Source organism: Equus przewalskii, chromosome 16, assembly GCF_037783145.1.
Source record: "Equus przewalskii isolate Varuska chromosome 16, EquPr2, whole genome shotgun sequence".
Lineage (NCBI taxonomy): Eukaryota > Metazoa > Chordata > Mammalia > Perissodactyla > Equidae > Equus > Equus przewalskii.
This window is the reverse complement of record NC_091846.1, coordinates 67,630,215-67,657,473: the sequence shown is the minus strand read 5'-3', so window position 1 is coordinate 67,657,473 and position 27,259 is coordinate 67,630,215. Positions and strand designations below refer to the sequence as shown.

The window sequence follows — 27,259 nt, the reverse complement described above, 5'->3', positions numbered from 1 at the left end:
CTTTTTCCTACCGTTAATACCTATTAGAATATTGTTCCAAGTTCTGTAACCCACTAGCCCTCAACCTGCCTGATCTCGGGGCGTTATAACAGGCACAGATTTCCCACCGCCCTTCAGTAGTCTGTGACCAGGTGGGTAGAAGTCTGAATAACTCTGATGGCTTGAGGAGCCGGGGTGCAGTAATCAAGCAAGGAGCCAGGTGCAGGCACCGTGCTGAGTGCCGAAGGAACAGAAATCAACACAACTGTCTCGGAGTTGGGGACGCAGACAAATAACCAGCTGAAGTGGAATATATGGTGAGTGCTATGTGAGTGAGAGAGACAGAGAGCGAGCGAGCGAGCACTCTCTGGTGTCTCTTCTTATAAGAACACTAATCCTATTGGATCACGGCTTCACCCTAATGTCTTCATCTGACCTTAATTACTTCCTTACTCCACATACAGCCACAATGGGAGTTAAGGCTTCAATATATACATTTAGGGGGGACACAGTTTAGTCCACAGGATATGGAGTCATGAAAGGACTAGAGCAGTTATAATCCACCCCCTAGGATTGACAGGAGAATTAAATAAAACCATGACTGTGAAATGTTTAGCAAAGGGCCTGGCGCCAAACACAGGTTCTCTATTATTGCTGCTGCTACTGTGATGGGGAAACGTCGACTTACAGAATTAATAGCAGGAGAATGGGTTGACGTTGAGGAAGAGGACCCATTTCCCAGGCCCAAAGGCATGTCTCTGCACTGTCATGGGATGGAAAGCCTGGCTACCACATTGGCGTGCTGTGTGACAATGTGCCCAAGAGCAGAGTCCACCCGGGGCCATGATCACTCTGCCCTCCAATTCCGCTGAAGGAGATTCAGAGCAGCACTCCTCCGATTTATGTGCGCACTGATCACCTGGAGACTCGGGGAAGCTGCAGACGCTGATTTCGGAGGGCCGGAGTGAGGCCTGAGACTGTGCATTTCTAACAAGCTCCCAGGGGACGCTGCTGCTTGTGCAAAGACTATGCTTTGAGTGCAAGGTGCCAGTCAAGTCACTGAGTTGCTTCGGAATGACAGGTGCCTCCCCAACAGGCAGGGCTGACTGGCTCTTTGGTCTCTCGCTCTGATTTCCCTTTGGGGCTAATGTCAAGCTTGAGACTCAACCATAGCAAAAAATACCAAACTCACTGTTGTGGGCTGAATTGTGTCCTTCAAAAAGATAGATTGGGGGCTGGCCCAGCGGCACAGCGGTTAAGTTCGCATGCTCTGGTTCAGTGGCCCGGGGTTCACAGGTTCAGATCCCAGGCATGGACCTATATGCCGCTCATCAAGCCATGTTGTCCCAGGTACAAAAAAAAATAGAGGAATACTGGCACAGATGTTAGCTCAGTGACAATCTTCCTCAAGCAAAAGAGGCAGACTGGCAACAGATGTTAGCTTAGGGCCAATCTTCCCCATCAAAAAGAAAAAAAAAGATATGTTGCAGTCCTAACTGCCAGTACCCAGGAATATTTGGAAACAGGGTCTTTGTAGATGTCATCAAGTTAAGATGAGGTCATTAGGGCGGGCCCCAACCCAAATATGACTAGTGTCCTTATAAGAAGATGGTGTGAAGACAGAGACACACAGGGAGAAGGCCATGTGACGACAGAGGCAGAGCCTGGAGCGATGTGGCTGTTTGTCAAGGAAAGCCAAGGACTGAAGGCCCCCACCCAGAGTCTCTGAGGGAGTGTGGCTCTGGTGACATTTTCATTTCACACTTCTGGCCTCCAGCACTCTGAGAGGACACACTTATGTTGTTTTCAGCCACCAGCGGTCTGCGGTACTTTGTCACAGCAGCTTGAGCAGACTCATACAGCTACCTTCCGTGGTGCTGTCACTCATCTCTCAGCCACACGGGGGCAGAGACAATGAAGTCCCATCAAGCACTTGACCCATTCAAATAAAAAGATTATAAGGAAATAACAACTCAGTGAATGGATCTGAGATAACATAAAAATTCTGGCCTCCAAAATTTCTCTAACTCAATAATCAAATTATCCACTCAGCAAGTAGTAGACTAATTATGGGAAATAATTCTTCCTGCTATTAAAAGCTTTTCCTCTGTTTACTGTTTTTGCTCTAGATATGACCGGCGTTCTACAACTGAAGATTTTTTTACAAAATACTTTCTTCTTTGAGGCCTTTCTACCCCGTGAAGTCAGAACACACGGTCCTGCCACCATCCATCCATCCAGGGCTTTCCCTTCCCAGCCCCTCTGCACAGAGTCAGGAGCTGCCAACGAAGCAGACGTTCAAGGTGAGTACAATTTGAGAAATTCCACAGGAACCCACCTACCTGTCCACAAATGCATATTTTTCTTAGAAATTTTAGCACAAGGCCACTCCCAGACTGGGCTGAACATAAATGATAAAAAGAATGTCAGACTTGTAGCTAAATATGGCAGACTGAATACATGCAGCATATCTCCACTATACCCAGAAATCCTGCTTTAAAAAAAAAACAGTGACAGAAGGAAAAAAGGAATAAATTCATACAAAATCGAGAAAATGAGAGAAGAGACAGCAGGTGAGAGATTTCCCCAAAATTCTAGAAGATGACAGAGGAGAAAGCTGAAATCTAATTACAGAGGAGAGGAGAGAGTCAGCAATAGGAAGCAGCCAAATTACGCAGAACTCCCCAAAAGTTCAGAGTGGGAGAGGCCAGGTATTTCCGATAATGCAGGATAGAATAAAAAACTTAGAAATACTGTAATTTGTATCCTCATATAGCTAAGAGTTTATAACTAAAAAAACTCCAGAAGGTTATAAAAAGGAATATTCGGAGAACAAGAAAGAGCTCTTAAGAAATCAAAAACAGCATGAGAGAAATAAAAATGTCACTAGACGAGTTTAAAGGGACAGTTAAGAGCTCTCCCAGAAACTAGACCCGACGACAAAAAGGTGGCAAGAAGGAGAGACTGGAAAACATTTGAGGCTCAGTTCAGGAGTTCCAACATCGGAATAATGTGACTTCTAGACAGAGGGACACACGAGGAAAGGAAATTAGGCATCGAATAAAAGGAAATTTTCCAGAACTGAAGGGTGTAACTTTCTAGATGGAGACGGGCAAGAGTATTTCACAGAATGAATGAGTACAACGCATTTCATGGCAAATTATTGGAAAATTTGGGAACAAAAGGAATAAAAAGAAGATTCTAAAAGTTATGAGAGAGAAAAGCAATAGCTAGTGAATCAGAATGACACCAGACTTCTTGACAGCACATCAGACGCCAGAGCAGGGTCTCCACCATTTTCCCTTAGGGAACATCAATAGCAATGTTTACGTGACCAGCCAGAGCAAATAAATACACTGGAGGCCAGATGCTACTGCCCTGGGGGGTCACCCTGTGGGTAGAGGGACCAATACACCCACATACCAGCAACTCATCTGAGCCACACGCACTGGGACACTCCAGGCTGGAGGACAGAGTTGCTGTGGTCATACTCACTGTGGGGGTGGGAGTCAAACCCAGCTTCAGAGAATCTGCTCCTAACCATTAAGCCTCACTGTCTACTTTCCCACTTATCTCTTTCAAGACTTACACCCATAATTTTGATGATCCTAATTGTCCTGGAGAAAACTTGCTAATAAAACCAAGGGACGAGGCCGACACTTTCCAACAGCTATAACCGGAGGCACCAGAGCTGGTTAGTAGGACCTACAGTATGAGACAGGTAGTCAGTATAACCATAGTATGACACAGTCCCTGCAAGCTAGGGTGAGGGTCACGTCAGCCAATCATCATCTTCTGCTGCAAAGGCAGGATTCCTTACTTAACAAAGAAACCCACAGCTGAACCATGGGAGAGGGTTCCCCTGCTGTTTCTCCAGCCCTGGGGTGACTTTAGGCAGTTTAATCTAAGTATTAAGAATACAAACTCTAGAGACATCTGCCTTCTCGCAAATCCCCGATCTCTACTCCATGGCAGTGTGCCCTTGGGCATGTTACTCTTTGGGCCTCAGTTTCCTCTTCTGTAAAATGGGCCCAAGGACTAAACCACTTCATAGGGATGTGGTGAGGATTAAATGACTTGGTACACCTCCAGCTGTCAGGACAGTATCCAGTACTCAGGAAGCTCTACTGAGTATTGGCAATGATGATGATGATGATGACAGGGGACGAGGAGGAGGAAGCAGCCAATGATGCAAAAGCTGAACAGCACACCTGGTGGTAGGTAGCCTGGCAGGAAACAGCGTGATCACCGTTGCTGTGAAACGCCAACCAGAGCAAGAACAGGAACTCTAACTGCAAACCCAAAGTTGGAGAGCCGGACAAGCCTTTCATTCTGGGAGAACTGGGAGAACGCAGCTAAATGTTGAGGCCTGCCCATCTTCTCGGTCCACAAACGCCGCGATTCTTCCTCCTCGCCGCGGCTCCAAGGGTGGCCATGCTGTCTGCGAGGGCACACTGCGCTCCTTGTTCCCCTCTGCACTGAGCCCTGGCGTTCAGAACACTCATTAAACACATTTCAGATTGGATTTCAGAGTCCCCGACTCCAGGCCAGGAAGAGAATGGGCCCTTTCAGCTCCTTCGCTGTAATGCAGCTACATTACGACCGCAGCGTCATTAGCAACCCCCCTTCTCGCTCCACGGCCCCCCCCCCCCCCCCCCCCCCCCCGGCTTCCTCGGTGTGCGCATGCGTGCATGCGTGCACACGTGCAGCGGGGGTGCGGGAGGGGCGGGGAAGGATTTCCATCGCCTTCTTGCAAACCTGTAAGCCGGCCAAAAGAAGAAAAATGTTCACGGAGAATTCAGGTACCCGTAGTGCTAGGTTTGTTTGCTCTTGACCTTGAGCAATTCATTGTCTTTTGATAATTTTGAATAAGAAATTCCAAAATTTACCAAAATAAAAAATCCTGCCTGACATCTTGTTACTTTAAATGTCCACTAAGCAGGTAATAAAATATCACACAAACAGTGAATAAGGCAAGTATAAACCAGATTATGGCTGCTTAAGGAAAGCATTACGCCCTTTCCAGCAATAGAAAAATGCTTGCATTTTCCTCGTCTATTTAGTTTGGCCTTTTTCTCTTTGGGCTCAGCGGCCTAATTAAGCCTCAAAAGTGCATTCAGCTCGCTGAGCCTGAACTTTCTGAAAATACACCTGATATTATACGCTTGGCCTCCAAAATTATTATTCCAAAGGAAGACGGAAAGTAGATACTTTATTGAATTTAGCTTAACGTTTGAACAGAAAAGTGAAGACTTGGTAAAACAAAGCCAGCAAATAACATAGGTGGTTCCGGGTCTCATCTTCACGTGCAGGCAGAGTCCTTCTACCATGTTTTTGAAACACAGAGTTTCCCCAATAACCAGTCTCCAAGGTTCTTGGAGAACTTCCAAGAACATTAAATAAAAAAAATTATTTTAAATGTTTACAGACACTTTCAACAGAAAACATTTTTAATGTTTTTAAATTAGTCAGTAGGGAGAATGGGAACATTTTCTTATCCCGAAAAGGGATTTTTAAGTTATTTTTTATGCATAAGGCTTCGAAATTAAAAATATGTAAATCTAAGTGTGAAAACATAGCTTTCAGGACCTTGTAAGAATTCTCAGCCCTGGAGTCCCCAGAAAAGTCCCAAACAAATACTATTTATTTTTCCTTCTTTCTCATGTACATCTCAGGTTTAACATTAGCTGCGGAAGCGACTGGGGGTGAGAGTGGGCTCCGGCTCCAGGTTTCTGTATCTGCAAGGGGGTCAGGGGCTAACCAGAGTTAGGACTTCTCTTCCTTTAAAAAGCTGGAAAGCTCAGATTAATGTAAGCACAGAGACTCTAGACTTAGAGAAAAGAAACTTACAAAACAGGCCATAACAAAAGTACAAGAAGCATATCTAATAGAGACAGAAAGTAGATGGTACTTCCAGGGGCTGGTGGTGGGGTGCGGTGGGGAGTTCCAGTTTAACGGGTACAGAGTCCACTTAAAAATGCTTAAGGTGGTAACTTTTACACTATGTGTATTTTATGACAATAAAAAATATGGAAAAAAATGTCCAAAAATAATAACACTGGTAAATTTGCAGGGGGTGCAGGGATAAAGAAAAAGTCAAGCACTATAAAAAGTATTTTCATTATAAAGAAATTATACATTATAATAATGAAAGATAGAGGGAAACCTAACTTTTCCATCATTTCCAGGGGATAAATCTATTCCTATTAAGTATAAAACTGTGTGAGATTCCACATGGGAGCAGCACAGAGTGGGGAAGACAGGGGTTCCAGAATTGTCAGGTCACGACCTCGATGCCTGGCTTGTCACTTACCAGCTGTGTGGCCCAGGCAGGGTGATTTTCCCATCTGAACAATGGAATAACAACACCCCCTAAGGAGGCGGCTGTGAGATTTAAATGCAGTAAATACACATAAAAGGTCAAGCACCAGTGCCAGCACTTAGCAGGCACTTGATAAATCATAGTTAACAATTATGCTTCATTTTTAGTTAAAACCTTTTCCAAGTTATTTCCAACCTTTGGTAGCTATGAAAACTCCCTCTTGACTATTTCTAAGCCTCACTACACTTTCACCACTGTAAAATAAAATTTATACTTTCCCTTATATTTCAGTATCTTCTGATGAGGGGTTAGGGACTGAGACAACGGATATTAGAGGAAGTAGGGGAAAAAACAGTCTACCGTCTACACATTTGAAAACCACTAAAATGCAAAAAAATTATATGTGTTCATTGTTGATGACGGTCCCTTCCCACGAGCAACTTGCTGGAGTAAGACAACATGTCAGCATACAGACCCCAGGCCTAGCCAAGAGAAACTTACAAATAAGCATATAACAAAAGCATATCCAAAATACTGACAATCTACCAGATGGATTGAAAGAGTCTGAATTAAACACATTTTTCCTTTAATTTAAGTATCAGACAACAAGCTCGTTGGGTGTTAATAAACCACAGTGCTGACAGACAAGATCATTCTGCATGGCTTACATACAGACTCTTTAAGTTCTGACAAATTTAACAGAAAGGAATGCTGATCAACAGCCGGGGTTTAATTAAGAAGCTAATTCCAGGACAGCAACGATGCTGAGGGGACTCTGAAGATCAGGTTCACCCGGAAACATCATATCATCCACATCCTCAAACCCCATAAAAAACCTGGAGTCTCACAGGCATGAAGGGTTTGGAAAAGTAACCCCGTGATTCTATTTATTTATTTGTTTATTTATTTATATTTTAGGAAGATTGGCACCTGAGCTAATATCTGTTGCCAGTCTTTTTTTCTTCTCCTCAAAGCCCCCCAGTACAGCGCTGTATATTCTAGTTATAGGTCCTTCTGGTTATGCTACGTGGGACACTGCCTCATCATGGCCTGATGAGCGGTGCTAGGTCTGCGCCCAGGATCCGAAGTGGCAAGACTCTGGGCTACGAAGTGGAGCACGAATTTAACCACTCGGCCACAGGGCTGGCCCCAACCCCATGATTCTGGTTCATGCACACACTTGTACACATTCATGGTGTGCAAGAACTTGGAAACCACGCAGCTTAGCTGTCATGATATTCTTCTCAAATTCACCAGTTTGAATACCTTGTTGAAATTTTTTTCATGGTAATCTTGTTTTTCTCTGCTGCATTTGACCTCTGTCACTTATGATTACCATCTGACTCATCACATAAACAATTCTCAAATAGCATCTCAAGTCAGTTCTATCAGAGCAGTCATCTTCTACTAAATCAGATGTGTTACTCCACTGCTCAAGACTCAGTCAAAGTCAGAGGCCTTACAATGGAAAACAAAGCCCCAGGGGATCTACTCCACCCCACGTCACCTGTCTGAGCTCTTACCCAACTGCTTTCCCTCCTGCTCACTCAGCTCCAGCCACATAAGCCTCCTTGCCCCTATCTGAGCACATCAGGCACACATCTGCCTCAGGGCCTTTGCCCTGGCTGCTACCTCTGCCTGGATTGCTCTCTCCCCAGAAATCTTCACAGATAATTCCCTACATCTTTCAAACCTTGCACAAATGACAGCTTCTCAATGGAGTTGACTCTAAACATCCTACTTAAAACTGCAGTTTGCTCCCATACCTCCATCCCTCTTATTCCACTCTATTTCTTTTCATTTTTCACTCTCATGCATCCAAAGCAGTATATTTCTTTATAATGTTTCTTATCCATGGCTATCTTTCTCTGATAGAATGCATGCTCTGGTAGAGCATGAATCTTTGTCTCTTTCATTCAGGAGAACAGCATGATAGTGGGTGTCATAAAGATCTGCCTAAGGGGTGAATGAATGAAATAATTTTAAAACCATAATTCTCATGGACAGACTGTAATAGTACAGTCTTTAACAAAAACAACTGTAAGCTGGGGTCTAGATTCTAAAGCCAGTTTGAGAATAGATTTTTATTTAAAGAAATTGTTGCTCAAAGAGTTGACATCTTCCAAAAGCCGCCAATGCAAACCACTCATGAAAGGCCAACATAGGGGAAACAGGGGAAGGAAATGGAGAAAACAAAGGAGGACATTCTATTGACTAGGAAACATATGTCAAACTGGGCGAGAGTGTGCAACAAATCTAGTCATGTGACAGTCAGACAGGGACAGAAACACCTACAGGCAGACAGCACTGACACAGCAAAACCGTCACGGTGCAAACAGTAATTGACCATGTGGCCTCATCCTTCAGATGGCTCTAACGAACACACTAAATATGTGAAATAAAAGGAGGGTTTGTGTTTTTTTAGTGTTGCTCAGAGAATACACCCATGTGTTCACTGTGTCTGAGGCAGTGCTTTTCGAGTTCCTGGAATTTCGGCTCCCTTTTGAACTAGTTCACTAGTTTGTTCTTCTGTGATTATTTCAAAATTTGGTAAAGAGAAAGATGTCTTGGATTTAGCACATTCTGTTGGTAATTCGTACCGGTTTTCAGTTTGGGGCTCAGTTCATGCCCCTTGTTATAAGACCTTACTTTGAAGTTAGAATACGCCAGCAATCAGCATTTGAGTGACACTTCACCTTTATGTGGCATCACCCCTGCTCAGCTAGCCATGGGAAAGTGGAAGGCAAATGTAAGATATATAATAAACGGCATGGGATAGATGACATCTTTTAAACAAAATCCTGCTCAGTTACAATTTAGTAACATGGGCAGCCTACAGTGTCTGAATATCGCCATCAGGAGAAAAGCCATATTTGAAAACATACAGATGTTTCTGAAAAAACAAAAACAAGCAATTAAGTGCTATCTTTAAAAACAATCCTATGATACAAGATGGCATTCAAAACGTTTACCTGCAGTGGAGACAGACAGCAAGGACACATGCAGCCAAAAACTGAGTGTTCTCGGTAAAGAGTCTGGGTTATTCAGAATGATAATATTCTATCAACATTGTGTACTCATTAAATGTATTTTGACCAAATTTATAAACAATTACATTAGTGCTAAAAACAAATCAAATTAAAATACAAGGGGGCAGTAAGCACATTTTTGAAACAAAGATTCTGTCATCTGTTGAAAATTAAACACACCTTGATAGAAGAAATAGAATTCACAGGTTTGCCTATAAATTGGATAGTTAGATTCAATTCTGGCTGACATAGATCTGGCTGGAAAAGATCTAGTTTTTAAAGCTTAGATTGGCCTTTTACCATCTAATTTCTTAGCTAATCATGCAAGATGACTTTAAGATATTTTTAACAGTGATGCCACCATGCCAAAAAAAATTGCTAATTAGAGCCTCACATACTCGTGGGTATATGCTGGCAGTCTTGTTTTACAAAATTAGCATGAAAACTACATATTGTTCTCTCCTCCTTAAAGGCATGATTAGTCCAAACTGCACTGAAGCAGGAGAGAAGACTCAGGAATGAGTATATCTGTAAGAGAAAGCAGGGAACAAGTTCATAGAAACAGAAAGTGGAATGGTGGTCATCAGGCGCTGGGGGAGCTGAGCGGGGAGGAGTTGTTTAACGGGTTCAGAGTCCCAGATTTGCAGGATGAAAAAGTTCCGGAGATCTGTTTCACAACAAGGTGAATATACTGAACACTAGTGAACCGTACCCTTGAAATGGGTAAGAGGGTCAATTTTATATGGATTTTTAACCACGATTTAAAAAGAAAGAAAAGCAAAGAAGGCCAGGAAGATTAAATGTCCAAGTCTGAGCCTGTGAAAAAGAATCTTTCCTTAATGATACTATAGACCAGGCGGGTTTATCAACCGCATAGAACAAAGACATAAAGCAGAAACAAAGCACTACAGACAGGTAATGCACAGGCACTCGAATGTTCTTTTGCATGAGTTTATTCATCACCAAGTAGAGGGAGCTGTTTTATCTTTATGTTTGATTTTCATTCATTTTTCAAAGCAGTCATCTATTGACAGATTGCCCAATGGAAAAACTTCAAAAGCGTTTATTATATCGTTAACAGCTCCCTTTTAACTCAGTGTGCCTCCAAGGCTGTCAGGCAAACCTATGAAGAGCCGGGAATAAAACAAGCTTTGTTTTCTCTGCTGAAACGCCCTGTGGCTGTTTCAGGGTATTGGGAACACAGGGCAGCTTTCAGACCGTTGTGGCTTCAGGTTTTTCTTTAAAAAAAAAAAAAAAAAGACACATAACTCTAACCAACAGGCTGCATTTTACCAACTCCTCAGCCACATATTCTTTCTGTGTGACAGCTCTATAAAGACCAAACTGGAAAAGCTACAAATATTAAGATAAATATTCTTGAGAAATCTGAGTATGTGTTTGAGAAGGTGCCTCCCCGATTTATCAGCACCTTTTGACACACGTGTGGACTTCTGAATTATGGAGCCTGGTTTTGAGTTCACAGGAACACTAAGGATTAACAAGTTAAGGAGGGCTAGCCTTTCTTCTGGATTTCAGTCTGAAATCCTTCATCCAGAAGTCACCAGCAGTTCACCAGTGAAGAAAGGGGAAAAGTGTTGATGAGACAGTTTATTCCAAAAAAGGTCGGCCTAACCTAAATTTAATCACAAGCCAATGAGGCAGGCAGGAGCCTCCGTTTTTAGGGAAGTTGTAGGATACCCAAGTACCAAGAATAGCACATAAGAGACAGACAGCCAGTAACAAAGGTCAACAGTATTATTAATCAAATTGGTAATAAGTTGAGAGTAAAGATGGATTCAATGACCTCATAAAAAAATATATATTCCCAGAAGTACTGTTTTCAGTGCTCTTGGGAAGATGGCTGTTGAAATATAGGAAAGAAATAATTTCTCCCATTTCACCACCAAATGCATAAACTCAGCACCCTGCTGTAACAGACTGAATGTTTGTGTCCTCTCAAAATTCACAAGTTGAAACATAATCCCCAGTGTGACGGTATTAGGAGGTGGGGCCTTTGGGAGGTGATTAGGTCACAAAGGTGGAGCCCTCATAAACGGGATTAGTGCCCTCATAAGAGAGACCCCCAAGAGCTCTCCTGTCCGTCCTGCTACGTGAGGACACAGTGAGAAGATGGCCTTCTGTGAAACAGGCAGTGACCCTCACAAGACACTCAGTCTGCCAGCACCTTGATCTTGGACTTCCCAGCTTCCAGAACTGTGAGAAATAAATTTCTGTTGTTTATAAGCCACCCAGTCTATGGTGTTCTGTTACAGCAGCCAGAATAGACTAAGACCCCTGGTGACTATACCATAGCAAACTTTACATTAGAAAGAAGAAAAGTGGGAGGGGAGCTTGACCCCTTTTATCTGGAATTTGACCACCCATGAAGACTACATCTGCTATTGTCTCCCCCCCACCCCGGCTCAGAGGTAATTCCTGAAGTGTGGAGGGATTCATGAAGAGAGGGAAGGGACACCTTGACTTAGCAAGGGGGACGAATAGGAGCCAGCAAAGAAAACTGAACATTCGAAAAAGCTCTTCCAGTTCTTCACTTCCAAAGAACGGCACGAGGAGAGCAAGCCTGGAACCATTCGGATGAGAAATTCTGTGGATGCAGTGGACTCCAAGCTCGAGAAGAGCCTGTATTGTGGCTGACAATGGAGAGTTGTTCTGTTTTCTTGGCCAGTAGGAACAGGACAGGGCTAGGGCTCAAAAGACTAAAGAAAAGTAAAAGATTTTTAGCTTACAGAGAATGTACTTTCTAAAATAAAAATATTCAACAGCATAACAGTTTGTCTTGGAAAGACATGAGCTGCCACCTCCAACAGGGTTTAAATATAAATGGGATACGAGAGAAGATGCTGGCTTTAAGAAGAATGCTGCTGCTCCTGCCTCATGGTGCTTTCCTCTCCCCAGATCCCAGACATTAGTTCTTCTCCTGTTCTGCCTTCCAGCTCTTTTCTTACTCCTGGGTAGGCCCACGGTTAGATTTTTTTTTTTTTAAAGAAAGTTTACAGTTCTAAAATATAACATAAGGCAGGATATTCTGTACCTAGATGAGCTCTCAGGTGCCATTAAATATTAAGATACTGTGATCCAGTATGGAAATGGAACAATCACTTGAAACAATATGGTTCAAGCAACTTAGAAGGAGTAAAATAGACCTATGAATTAATGGTGAGCTACACGCATATGTGGGTTTGTGTGTACGTGCCCACAAATTATTTGCAAAACGAAATTTTCAGATGGCCTAGAGATCCGTATCACCGGTAAAGATTCATCCTGTGGGAGAGTGGTTTCCTACTGCAGTGGGTGTAGGCTGTGTGTGGAGGTAGAACATTATGCTGATTCTTCACCCAGCATCCAGGACCCAGATCTTTCCATACTCTCTTGCACACAGACCCTCCAAAATATAACAATGTCACCATGATTATTTAATGGACACTTAGAGAAGTTTGCCATATTTTGAAAAAAAAATTCCACAGAAGGTTAATTTAAGTCTGTTTAAATTCTACAAGAGGTGACAGAATTGAAAATGCATGATATTAAAGAGACATCTAAAAAAAATCTAAAGATTAGTAGGATTGTTATAAAGGGAGTGAAAGAGGGAGAGGCCTACAGTCTGGGATTTCCCATCAAGTGGATCCAATTTTGGCCCAGAGGGAAAGGAAAGGAGACTTTCAGATGAACTGTGTTTATAGAAAGAACAATTCCATTCTATTTTTTCCAGCTTAAAGAAAAATGCATTGCAATTAACCACAGTCATTCACTCAACACCAAAAAGAAGTCACCTAGAGTTTCTAGCATGAGGAACTCCTGAAGGCATTTCACTTTATGTCAAGTGCTTTGGGTGTTCATAAATACTATTCCTGATTCTAATGAGGTATCTTGCAATTCCTTATTGCATAATGTTAGGCTGAACACAAGTTATACACCTTGCATTCAACATACCGTAACTAATTTCATATTAAGCAGGTTACAGGTCATTCCATAAAAGTATATTATTGTCACAAAAAAGACAAATACTGTGCATATTGTATGAGTTCACTTATATGAGGTATCTAGCGTAGTCAGTGTCATAGAAAGAAAGCAGAATGGTGGGTGCCAGGGGCTGAGGGGAGGGAGAAATGGGGAGCTGTTAAATGGGTATAGTGTTTCAGTGTTGCAAGATGAAAAGCTCTGGAGATTAGCTGCACAACAATGTGAATATATTTAATAATACTGAACTTCAAAATAGTTAAGATGGTAAATTTTATGCTACATGTATTTTACCACAGTTAAAAAAAAATTTTTAAGTATATTATCATGAGAAAGACAGACAATTCCAAATATTGGTGAGGACGCGGAACAACTGATACGGCTGGGAGAATAAGTTGGTGCCACCACTTCAGAAAACTGCTAGGAAGTATCTAAACTGACATGCAGGATTGGCCTATCTGCCATAACATACAAAAGGAAACCCCATAACATAATGAGGTTTCAAGATAGTGCTGTTTACTATTATTCCATAGTAATAATTGCCATCGTGTAGCAAGCAATGATTATTCATTTCTTATTTTCACAAATCTTCCTTACAAGGTATTTACCAATCAGGCTGGGAAACCTTCATTATTTAGCAATGGTTCACCACAAAGTGTCCTGAATTGTTTCAACAGTATCTATTTCACATTCTCTATCCAATTTGGCTAAGAGACTTCAGTTACCTTGTTAATGTCTCAAAAAAGAAAGTGTTAGGCATGGCCAATAAACAGGACCCCACAATGCCCTCCACAGTATAGGAAGGCAGCCAACAGTCATGGAAGCCAATAGGTGAGTAAGTCTTCACTGGAGAGCAAAAGGCAGAATCGCAGCACCCTGAGGACCCCCAGAATAGGGCTCTAGCTCATCAGGGCCTGATGCTTCCGGGGGTCTTTACTGGCCCAAAGGGAAAAAGGAAAGGAGTTTGGGAAGAGAATTGTTGTGAAGGCAGATGCTGTGGGAGATGCTCAGAAACAGAGACCAGGCTTGGTCCACCCATTTTGATCACAGCAAACAGACCAAGTGTGTGCTTCCTGTTTTCTTCTGATGATGGTAAACAATTTTTTTTTCTTTTGAAGACGTTAGAAAAAGAGCTCTGTAAAGGCAACATATCCAAAACTAGACTCCAGAAAGTGTCAAATCATTATTCCATCAAACAACAGAGACTCAACTGATAGATCATGAATTTCAGCTTGGTAACAATTTGAAGACAGTCATAAATTACACGTGAAAACTCTGAATCCCAAGGTCACCCCCTACAAAATAAATCTTACATAAGGAGCAGCAGGAACTGTGCTTTCCTTGTCCCTATTGCCAAAACACACAAGCTGGATTAGATGTACCCAGATTTCCTCCTGAAAATGGGATTTCCTTCATGAAAGACCAGGTGACAAAGTGTGAGGGTGACTTGAACTTCTTTTTTCTTTCCAAGCCACAAATTCAAACACAAAGAAAATCAACAGTCACCTGGAATTGAGAAAACATTTTCAAAACTGGCACTATTCAGATTTATAAATGAAATAAAGTGAAGGGTTGTTTTAGCCCTTAAGTCACAGATCTTAAGAGCGAATTTTCCTAGTGCATTGAATATATTAATCAAGCAATGCAGCTCTGATTTCTGTGCAAGTCTTTAGACATAGTTCAGTTGTAGTGCAGCTGAGAACGTATACTAGTTATAAATATAAAGATGACTAAACTCTATTCTGGTTCTTGAGTATTTAATTGCTCTGAAGTTATCTTCCTTCGAGGTTTAAAAAAAACCTGTTGACACTCAACAGGAAGACAAAATTATGGGGCTTTGCAAATATTCTCTGAATTATTGTAGAAAGGGAGAGACTTTTCCACCCCCTCTAAAGACTGAATAAAGTTAACTGCAAATAGTATGTAAGAATCTGAGGTTTAAGGCATCCAAATTGGAAAGGAAGACTGTCACTAATTGCAGACAACACGATATTATAGATTGAAAATCCTAAAGACTCCATCACAAAGCTGTTAGAACTAATAAACGAATTCAGTAAAGTTGCAGGATGCAAAATAAATATACAAAAATGTGTTGTGTATCTATACATTAATAATGAACTATCAGAAAGAGAAATAAAGAAAACAATCCCATTCACACTTGCATCAAAAATAATAAAATACCGGAATAAATTTAACCAGAGAGGTGAAGACCTGTACATTGAAAACTGCAAGACATTAATGAAAGAAATTAAAGAAGACACAAATAGGGGTTGGCCTGGTGGCATAGTGGTTAACTTTGCGTGCTCCGCTTCAGCAGCCCAGGGTTCGTGGGTGTGGATCCCGGGTGTGGACCTACACACTGCTCATCAAGCCATGCTGTGGTGGCATCCCACATACAAAATAGAGGAAGATTGGCACAGATATTAGCTCAGGGACAATCTTCCTCAAGCAAAAAGAGGAAGATTGGCAATAGATGTTAGCTCAGGGCCAATCTTCCTCACACACACACAAAAAATACCCCAAATAAATGGAAAGACATTCCATGCTCAAGGATTAGAAGAATCAATATTGTTAAAATGTCCATTCAATCCAATCCCTATCAAAATTCCAATGGCATTTTTCATAGAACAAATAATCCTAAAATTTGTAGGGAACAACAAAAAAACCCTGAATAGCCAAAGCAATCTTGAGAAAGAAGAACAAAGCTGGAGGTATCACACTCCCTGAGTTCAAACTATATTGCAAAGCTATAGTAATTAAAACAGCATGGTACTGGCAGAAAAACAGATACAGATCAATGGAACAGAATAGAGAGCCCAGAAGTAAAACCCACACATATATGGTCAATTAATTTATGACAAAGGAGCCAAGAACATACAATGGGAAAAGGACAGTCTCTTCACTAAGTGGCGCTGGGAAAACTGGACAGCCACAAGCAAAAGAATGAAAAACGACCACTATCTTACCCCATACACAAAAATTAACTCAAAATGGATTAAAGCCTTGAACATAAGACCTAAAACCATAAAAATCCTAGAAGAAAACATAAATAGTAAAGCTCCTTGACACAGGTCTTGGTGATGATTTTTTGAATCTGATACCAAAAGCAAAAGCAAGCATAAATAAGTAGAACTATATCATACTAAAAAGCTTCTGCACAGCAAAGAAAACCATCAACAAAATAAAGGCAACCAATGAATGGGAGAAAATACTTGCAAATCACTTATCTTATAAGTGGCTAATATCCAAAGTATATAAAGTACTCATACAACTCAATGCAAAAAAACCCACTCTGATTAAAAAATGGGCGTAGGATCTGAACAGACATTTTTCCAAAGAAGACATACAGATAGCCAACAGGTACATGAAAAGACACTGAACATCATTAATAATCAGGGAAATGCAAATCAAAACCAAAACGAGATAGCATCTTACACCTGTTAGAATGGCTATTATCAAAAAGACAAGAAATAACAAGTATTGGTGAGGATATGGAGAGAAGGGAACCCTTGTGCACTGTTGGTGGGAATGCAAATTGGTGCAGCCACTATGGAAAACAGTATGGAGCTTCCTCAAAAAATGAAAAATAGAATTACCATACGATCTAGCAATTCTACTCATGGGTATTTATCTGATAAAAAAGCAAATGCTAACTTGAAAAGATATACGCACCCCCATGCTCACTGCAGCATTATTGACAATACCCAAGACATGGAAACAACCTAAGTGTCCATCAATGAATAAAGGAATAAAGAAACTGTGGTATACACATACAACACAATATTGTTCAGCCATAAAAAAGAAGGAAATCCTGCCATTTGTGACAACACAAATGGATCTCGAGGGCATTATGCTATCTGAAATAAGTCAGACAGAGAAAGACAAATAGGGCATGATCTCTCATAGGTGGAATCTAAATCTAAACTCTAAAACACACACACAATTTCATAGACAGAGAGGAGATTGGTGGTTATCTGAGGTGGGGGTTGTGGGTGGGAGAAATGGAAGAAGGGAGTCAAAAGGTAAAAAAAAAAAAAAGGGAATCTGAGTTTTTAAATCTATATAATAGTAAAATAAACTAGACACATTTTTTGTTTGAAGGTCTGTTTTTCTAGTCTCCTTTAAAAGTAGTAAGTTAACAATAATCAAAGAATACCAATTAGACAAACCTTAAAAAGGCGGCCTTCAAGAAGTGTCCTTTAAAATGGCGTAATCCAGAAAGAACAGAGAAACATAGAGATGAAAACAAGTATGGAATATTTTATGGAATATTTTCATGTGTTAGGAAGAGGCTAGAAAATCTTTGCTAGACATAATAAACCCAATGTATTTATTATTGATATTATAATAATAATGGAAAACTCAAATGGGGAAAAAAGCCTTCCATGTCAAATAACCATATCTTCAAGCCAGCAGGACACTCAGCCAGAACAAGAACGCCTGTGGAGCTCCCATTATGGAGACTCTTTGAATCACATTTTAAATAAAACCCAGTTGCCTTTCTGATTCCACTACTTGGCACACCCACTTCAACATACTAAGGAAAATTACAACAACAAATCTAAAACCTTATTATGAAACATGCATGGCAACTGTTCTCAGGCCTCAACCAAAAATCCACCCCCTCTCAAAGGTGTTAAAAGAATATATTGATCATCTGATTGGTTATAAACCACAAATGCTTCCTTTCACCACAGATGATTAAACATGAGATAAATATACCCGTTTCTGTAACACAATTCTGTATGTTGCTGACACTAATGTGTGCATGGTGTGTATGTGTGTGCATGCTTTCAGTTGGTTAGGTTTGACTGCTTCTTGTGCAAGATGGCTCCCACAACAAATGGAATTCAAAACTTGTCAATTCCACTGTAGTAGAAATTCCTCACTTGAGCTGTGATCCTTGGATAATTCCCAGGCAACAGCCTCTATTCAAGTCAGTCTTTTCCATGTTCCTCAAGAGTTTTCCTTCTGTTCCCAAAAAGGAGCACCTAAGCAACATCTGGTCTTGGTCACACAGCATTCAGAGAGGACCACATTTGGCCAAGGAGCATTGACAGTTGAGAAGACAGTGCAGCCCTACAGCTGTTGCAAAGTAGGGTGGAGAACAGTCCAAATCAGAGCGTTCCAGGGGCATGGGGGCTTGGGCCAGAGGCAGGTGGCGTCCCACCTGGGAGTCACTGGATGTCACCGAGCATTCTGCACGTTGGCAACATTTTTCACGAAGTACCTCTCAGATATTGCTGACTGTCTGCTACACTCTACACCAGGCACTTTCCAAACATTATCTAATTTGACCCTCATAGAAACCCTACGAGGAAGTGCTGGAAGAAGAAACTGAGGGTAAGGGAAGGTATTCTGTCCCAGGCCGCACAGCCTTGGCTGGGTAAGCGGAGAAATCTAGTTCCCTCAGGGAAATATTACGTCAGGCATTCCTCTCTTCCATAAGATTTCCAAATAGCAATGCTCAAACAAGCTATGTTTTTTTTTTAACAACTGAGTAGTTAAAATATGAAGCTTATTTGAGGCAAGGTTTCCCTAACTGATTTCTTAGAAGAGTCAACCATTTCTTACTCATGGTTAATTTTTCACAGTCTCCCAACTCCAGCTCAATATTAACATGCCTTTTTTCTGTAATAATATCATGTCTTTTTCCCCCTGGAATTTTCTGAGTGTTGCTGCTTTAGCTATATGTCCAACAGCCCATCTGTCACCTAAATCTTTGACACCACAAAAACTTTGGATGCATCCGAAGGTGACTTTTGTTCTTTCCCCAAAGCTGCTTTCAATTCTACAAACCTTTTTCAGAACCAACAATTTCTAAGTGTAAGTGTAACTTACACTTAGGTTAATGCTTTGACATGTAACTCAGGATCGCTTATCTACCTGGACTCAAGAGCTTCCATCAGTTAACCCACCACCCAGGGGCTGACAAGGGTGTCTTCCTTGATGATTTCACAAAAAGAAACGGGATCCTCAGTTTCAAGGCACAGGGAAGCAAGCCAATAGGTGCAAAATGATCAAAAGCGAAAGGGGGTCCTCTATTCCGGGAGGTCAGCGGCGAGAGTCCTGTTCTCCTTGGCTTTCCAGACCAGCAGGACAGGAAAGTTTGTCTGAACCAGCAGCTGAATAGACCAACAGCCACAGGCATGGTCACATATCACAGGTTTGAACAACGACAAAGAAGCTGGTGAGAGGCTGCGGTCACATTCCTCCTATATAACTCAAAGGGCTCCAAGTCCTTGAGTCACAGACATTGAGAGGCACCTGCTGGGGGCACCTGCACTTTCCCAAATTGGAGGTGCCTCTCGGGGAGTAAATGTCAGCTCTGGCTTTGCATTTAGATTCACAGGCCTTGCACAGAGGATGCAGCGGAGGTGGAGAGCTAACACGAAACACTCCACAACAGCCTCAGTGCTTGTCGAAACCAGACTTCGTTCTGGCAGCTCCTCTCAACCCACAGAGTGCTCCTATCAACCCGCAGAGTGCGTGACCTTTTAGAAAAGGGGGCAAGAAGAGCAGTGCCCACATTTCTTCAAGGGTCATTGTTGGAGAAGTTCTGAACAAACGACTGATGTGAGACGGTTTGTTTACAATGCAAATTCCAACAAATCCTGAGGTTTATCTAAAGGTCTAAGGAGTCACATGGACACCAAGAAAGCAAGCTGAATCTGCTCATTCTTATCTGATTGAAGAAACCACCTTAGCATCCCAGTAGGCACTGTGTCATCAGCCGCCGGGAATAAACGAGGTGAAAGGAGACGAGAATACCTGTTCTCCTTTCCATTTCATTTTAATCTTCTTAAGATGATTTTAAAAATTCAGCTTCCCATGGCTTAGGACAGATTCAGGTGTTATTCCCAAGTGGTGAGTGGCAAGTTGAGCAAAACTATAATCAGACAAACATCTGGCAGTAACAGGTGCACGTCCACATTGTTTGGGGGGTGGGGTGGGCAGGTAGAGGGAGTCCTGAACACACCTGGGCCAATCAGAGGGTCTCTGCAGGAATCTGGAACTGCAACTGAGAAGATGACTTTGCATCTCTCCTTGTGGCCGGGCTTGTGATTCTGGGCTCACGTTCAAGAATGGGCATCTTCTACCTTCTGTGAGGCCAGAGAAGCCAGGAATGCGGGTCAGCAGATAAAGGGAATAAGGCGGGCACAGAAAAGCTAGTCCACGAGGAAAAGCACAAAAAAAAAGAAAAGCAAAGTCAAACTCATAGAAACAGAGTAAAACAGCGGTTGCCAGGTGCCGGGGGGCGGGGGAATAGGGAGAGGTTGGTAAAAGGTACAAACTTTCAGCTATAAGATGAATAAGGTCTGAGGATCTCATGTATAACATGGTGACCATAGTTGAGAACACTGTATTGTGTAACTGAAATTTGCTAAGAGAGTGGAACTTAAATGTTCTTGCCAAAAAACAAAAGTGAGGTGATGGATGTGTTAATTAACTAGATGGGGTAAATCCTTTCGTGAATTTGTGTATCAAATCATCATGATGTATGCTTTTAAAATCTTACAATTTTATATGTCACTTATACTTCAATAAGGCTGAAAAATTTTTAAAAATCTAGAATAGTGAATTCTAACAAATTAATTGAGAAAAATAAAAACAACTTGATCCTGCCAAATTACACTTGAGTTGAAAATTGTTGTTTTTAACATGCTCTACTGTGGGCTTATATTATAAATAAATTTATGGGGAAAAGTAGAGAAATAAGTGAAGATTGTGAACTTATTCTTGATTTCCCATAATGGATTATATTTTTCTCTTCCAAGTATTTTACTAATTGTTTAACAACTAAACTCCAGAGGGTGCAATATGTATACATCTGAAGACATATGTATTTTATATATCATGCAGATGCATAAACAGAACACACACAAACTTTCCATACACAAAAGCCACAAGGTGCATAGGCAAGCAATGGCAGCCCTTCGCCTGCTGCCTGAACTGGAGGCAGCGGCAGGGAGCTCGAGAGGAACAGGGCAGACCGCAAAGGAAACCAAAGAAAAGGTGGGTGACTTGGTGAGGCAGTGGCGGCAGCCTGGGTACCAGTCCAGCGCTCACTAGCTCACCCTCACGGCCTGGGAGAGTGCAAGGACAGGGGAAGTGGCGAGAAGGCCAGGAAAGCAAGAGTCCCCTTCAGCTGGGAGATGCTAGGGAAACACAGGGTGGTCTGGCCTTCCACACCAGAGCACCTTCCAGTCTCCTGCCCGGGGTCTCGTCTTCTCCATCATCAAGTGAGATGACAGCTTTGCTGCCACCACAGACTGAATTGTTCCCCTTCAAAATCCCTATGTTGAAGCCCTAACCCCAGTGTAGTTATGTTGGAAGTAAGAAAGTAATTAAGGTTCAACGAGGTCATAAGTGTGGAGCGCTGATCTGCCAGGATTAGTGTCCTTTTACGAGGAGGCACGGGAGAGCTCAGCTTTCCTTCCCCCGTGGGAGGACACAGCGTGAAGGCTGCTGTCTGTGAGCCAGGAAGAGAGGCCTTAACTAGGAACCAAATCAAATCAGCTGGCACCTGGATCTTGGACTTCCCGGCCTCCAGAACTGTGTGAAAATACATTTCCATCGTTTGAGCCACCCAAGCCCGTGCTATTTTGTTACAGCAGCCGGGGCTGACTAAGACAGCCACTTGTCCCCCAAAACAGAGGGGATCAACGAAAAACTCCAGTTCCATCTTTACCTTCTCTGGAAAACAAGTGGACAGAAACTAAACAATCACCTTTAGAGCTGAAAGGGGCCTTCAAATATAAGGAAGGGGAATTTTGTCTCAAGAACAAATTTCCATTTCCAAACACATTCGTGGAGTCCATGCCCCCAGTTCTTAAGCAATAGCACAGACCATTCAAAATGGGTTTCATTTTTAAATCTCTCTTGCTCTCTGCTAGATTTCCTTTAGGCTTAGTTTTGGTCAAAATGCGAACCTAGCTTTCTGGAGGCGATGGTGGGACTAGGAGCGGGAGCTGGAAGCAGACAGAAGCTTCCCTGTGCTCAGTGTAGCTGTGGGGCTTCCACGTGCTGAGGGTCCAGCGGCTCGTTTTGGGAGAGGAAGCCCTACCCATACCCACAGAGCTTCTGCTGCAGAAACTGTAGTCCTGGCAGTATGTTTAGGATCAGCCTTACAGGCTTTCCTCCCTAGGTTTACCAATCTCCCAAGAAAGCGTAACAAAAACAGGGCGGAAAGAATGCATCTTGCTTTCCAACCGGCGGCTGCTGAGGAAGCTGATTCTTTACACGAACCCACTGATCACACATGTGCAAGTGGTGGGCCTAATTTCATCTTTGCTGACACCACATCTGTGGCCACTCAAACGCAACTCAAGGGGACAAGACCCATTTCACCTAAATCTCCCAGTAACATAAGCAGTGGGTCAAACCATAAACATGCTTGAAACGTGGTCTTTTGGAATCAGCCTGTTATTAATGAAATTTCTGTGCTGCGGATGACTTTGGCACAGAAGCCAACTGTCACTCAAAGGTGCTCTAGTTCGCTTGCATTAGGAACAGGATGATGGCCAGAGGCCAAGGGAGAAGGAGCTGTGGGGGTTTGGGACAGATGGTCCCAGCCAAGGGGGCAGGCTTCTCTTCTAAGAGGGAATCCAGAGTTCTGGAAGGACACCCCAACAAAGCCTTGTCATGCAAACTAGACCAAAATGAAAAGGTCCAGGGGTGGCCTCTGGGCCCCTGGACACAGGAACACCAAGTTCACCCCAGGGCATAGCACGATCCCAGGTGTAGGACTGCAAGATGGAGCAGATAAGATATTGATTATCTTGCCTTGGTCCAGGAGCAGAGAAGAGTCTGTAGGAACGAGCTGAGCCGGTGAGTTGGGGGCTACATGTGGCCCACCCCACCCACCACGACAGGCTGTGTGCCTCAAGCATGTGATGTGAGGCCACTGTGTCCGCCCAGGCAGTTCACCTCTCCTGAATTCACCCACCCAAACGGGACCTTTTCCTAAGTCACACAACTGTGGTGAACAGCCGAGCATCTTCCCGAGACAGGGACTGACACGAATTCTGAATGAGAGAACAGACTCCAGTCACACACTGACACAGACAGGAATTCAATCGCAGCCAACAGAATCCGCATGATCCAACTGAAATGGTCTCGTTTCACAGACACCCCCACATTCCCCAGGCCCATTACATAAGACTGCATTTATTTTTATAGTTAGAAAAGGTTGGCTGTACTTTTCGTGGGAGGGATAGGCCTGAATTAGCAAGTGTCTGAAACTATTTAAGATTATTAATGACAATTAGATGCTGAAAAATGTAAAGTTCTATGAGCTATTTTATTTGAAGATAATAATTATGACTCAGACTTGAAACTGAAATCAGCTCGACATTTCTTGCTCCCCGACTGCTGATCTGCTGAACCGGAACTCAGAAAACCATCCGTGAGCTCTCCTAATTGCACTGACTCAGACATTAAGAACAATCTCTACATCTTTGCTGCTCTGCAGCCTCATGAGGTGCAGGAAGGAAACGAGAGCAGATGTGCATCACTGACTTGTACCATTGCCCGTGTTCATCTTGGCTTTCCCAAACACACCCTGACTTTTCTAGAACACGTAGTCCTTTTATATAAGGCCACATATTCTCACTTTTATCCCAGAAACTCCTTTTGGAATGGAGAATGAATGGGCACAGGTAAGTGATTTGAACTGTGAAGTTCATGGGCTTAACTCAGATAAGCACTTGACCGTCCATCAGTCATATTAATAGAACATCTTTGCTTAAAACATTTCATCCTTAATTTGCAATCAGTTGTTATTGTGCAACCATCTGGAAAGGCCCAGGAGGCCTGAGGAAGAGCCCCAGTGGAGCTCTCCTCTCGTCCATCTGCCACTCTGCCCTCACTGCTGGCTCCCGGCTTCTCTTTCTCTCCACATCGCCCTGGTTCTTTTCCAGACTTCTTGCTCCAAATCCATAAACCATCTGCTGCCTCCAATCTGAGTCCCCAGGAAAACAAAAAGTTTTTCTCGACAACACATAAACACAGTATGTAAGGATGGTCTGCTGCTCTCTCTTCCCTAATCTGATCATTCTACTTCCCCAGAGGTGGCCCGGCCGCCCCAGGAAATGCCACCTTCTATTTGAGATTTCACTGAAGCAAATACAAACTACACAGGATTCCACCACAGACTCCCCCCCACCGCCTTTTTTTTTTTTGAGGCAGATTAGCCCTGAGCTAACATCTGCTGCCAATCCTCCTCTTTTTGCTGAGGAAGACTGGCCCTGAGCTCACATCCGTGCCCATCTTCCTCTACTTTATATGTGGGACGCCTACCACAGCACGGCCTGCCAAGCGGTGCCATGTCCGCACCCAGGATCCGAACCTTCGAACCCCGGGCCGCCAAAGTAGAACGTGTGAACTTAACTGCGGTGCCACCGGGCTGGCCCCCTCCCTCTGTCTTTTTTGAGCTGTCTTGTAATTGTAAAATTAATAATACTTTGGAAATCATAATACCATTTAGCCAGCACTGTCCCTTACCTTACATTATGTGATTCTTAATTTTGTTGATACAAGAACAGAAAGGAACTAGCATTTATTGAGAACATACTGAATGTTGCAAATTGCACTCTGCACATAATATGCATTACCTGGTCTAATCCTAACAGTACCGGAGAGGTAAGAATTACGGTCATACACTGCACAACGACGTTTAGGTCACTGACGGACCACATACACGATGGTGGTCTCGTAAGACTGGTACCACACAGCCCAGGTGTGTGGTAGGCTGTACCATCTAGGTTTGCGTAAGTGCACTCTGTGATGTTCTCACAATGACAAAATGCCCTAACAACACATTTCTCAGAACGCATCCCTGTCGTTAAGCAAGACATGAACGTATTTGGGGAAGAATTTAATTATTATGAGGTCACTTCAGAAGCATTGGGATAAATCACTTGCTTGGAGGTGTTTTTAAAGATTAAATAAAGTAATACCTTTTGGTGCCCAGCAGAGGACCAGGTACACAGTGGTCTCTTGGGACAATGCCCATTCTTTCTCCTTTCTTAGCGAGGAGAATGTGTGTTACACAGCCGCCTCCACGTCACACGCTGAAGACCAGAGCTGGGGTTCAACACGTCTGCTCACCTCCGCACGCCCCGACCCAGCTCCATGCGCACACAGCACCACACACAGCCAGATGCGTCCATATACACACGGCGCCACAGCCCGGCGAAGCTGGGTAACAGGGGGAGGTCTCAGGGCAGAGAGGTGAAGGAGGCCAGGAAGGGAGCCCCAATCCTAAGTCCAGTCTTTGCGTAGACTATGTCGACTTTCCAGGTGGTTTTTTCTGATGTGTAGTCCCCTTCCACTTTTTACAGTGAAATGCCGTAGGACCTGCCGTGCGGGCAGGAGGCAGGCAAAGTAGAGGAGGGAAGATGACTGGTCCTTCGCCTCTTAGCCTTCCCGCTGCTGTGCAAGGATACTTCTTCCAGATTTCTTTTTCTGAAGGATATTTTCCCCTTTGCTGCCCAGAACAGCACTAGATTCAAGCTGCAGGGCTAGTAAGACAAAGCAGAACTCCTTCCACTGGGGCCTGCAGGGGGGTAGTTAGGTGTCACACAGAGAGAAAATGCATGCCCACAGCAGCCTAACGTGAGGCATGTGTCTCCCTCTCCTAGGGCTGTTGTGACAAAGTACCAGAAACTGGGCAGCTTAAAACAACAGGAACTTATTCTCTCACGGTCAGGAGGCCCGAAGTCTGGAATCAAGGCGTCCCAGGGTTGGTTCCTCCTGGAGGTCAGGAGGGAGAACCTGTTCCAGGCTTCTCCCCCGGCTTCTGGGGGTGGCTGGCTGTCCTCGGCATTCCCTGGCTTGTAGACGCATCGCTCCCATCCCTTTCTGTCTTCACGTGGCCTTCCTTGTGTCTGGGACTTCACACGGCATTCTCCTCCCTGTGTGTCTCCTCTCTTCTCATAAGGACACTAGTCATACTGGATTAAGGACACACCCTACATCGAAAAGACCCTTTTTCCAAATAGGGTCACATTCACAGGTACCAGGACTTAGGATTGCAACATGCCTTTTGGGGGGCACAATCCACCCGTAACAGCTTGTCTTCCTGAGCAACCGGAAAAGTCCTGCCCCTTCCCCCTCCTGCCCTCCTTATCCAGATTATGCCTGTGATGAAGTCAGTAACACCCGTGTAATATATCAAACAAGCTGGCGACACAGACGGCGAGGAGGCGGAGAGAGCCGACGTGCTGGTCAGACTCTAGCGTTGCGCGAAAGGGACGGTCAGCAGCACCCAGCTCTGCTGTGTGTCACCATCCACTCCTGCTCTTATGTAAGAGATGCTCGCTTTGTTTTTTAACATTTCTTCTTATAAATAATGTCCCCATCTTCCAAATCCTCCTACTTAAAAAAAATGAAACACAACCCTGCCACAGCTGGGTGTACTAATTATCCCATTGAGTTATGTTAACCTCTTTTCGGATGAATAAAAGCATTCGGAAATTTCTTCACACATCATCAAGATTAGAACTAAAATGCTAGAAGAAACCTCTCTCCTCTCCATCTCTAATCTTTACAGTTTGGAGAACAAACATGAACTGTGGCAATGTAGCAAAGCCCATCTTAAAAACAGTGTTTGATTTGCAAGCAAGGCAAACCCATCATTACAGGAGGCCACTTCTGCTCATTAAAGTTTACTTTTTAAAATACAAGTTCCCTCTGGAAACTGAGAGAGACATTTCAAAGGCTCTTTAACATTTCTCCAGAAAGAGAAGATTTTTAAAGCAGAAAAAGGGTTGCCTAACAAAACGCTGGAAATGCATTTTAAAAGCCACCACTGTACTAACACATACACACATACCCCTGACTTGCCGTTTGCTAATTTTCCTTGCTCTCAGCTGGCAGCAAAAGGTGAAGAGAGCTTGTCATGGAACGAAAAACGCTAAACGCTGTCAAGGCCCAAATTCCCTGCCCC

The 27,259-nt window shown here is 43.1% G+C and overlaps 1 protein-coding gene across 8 annotated transcripts in view; it reads right to left on the bottom strand.

Moving 5' to 3' along the window:
* FARP1 (FERM, ARH/RhoGEF and pleckstrin domain protein 1) overlaps positions 1–27,259 on the bottom strand; it is a 287,796-nt gene that overhangs the window by 110,649 nt on the left and 149,888 nt on the right. Inside the window, exon 1 of one of the 8 annotated variants that reach the window (XM_070579107.1) lies at positions 4,191–5,017. The exons of 6 other annotated variants lie outside the window; for them this stretch is intronic. In XM_070579107.1, coding sequence (XP_070435208.1) covers positions 4,191–4,310 — 120 coding nt within the window. In that variant the 5' untranslated portion in view covers positions 4,311–5,017. Of the gene's footprint in view, positions 1–4,190; positions 5,018–27,259 lie in introns of those variants that run through there. One more of the 8 variants, XM_070579108.1, reaches the window with a different exon arrangement.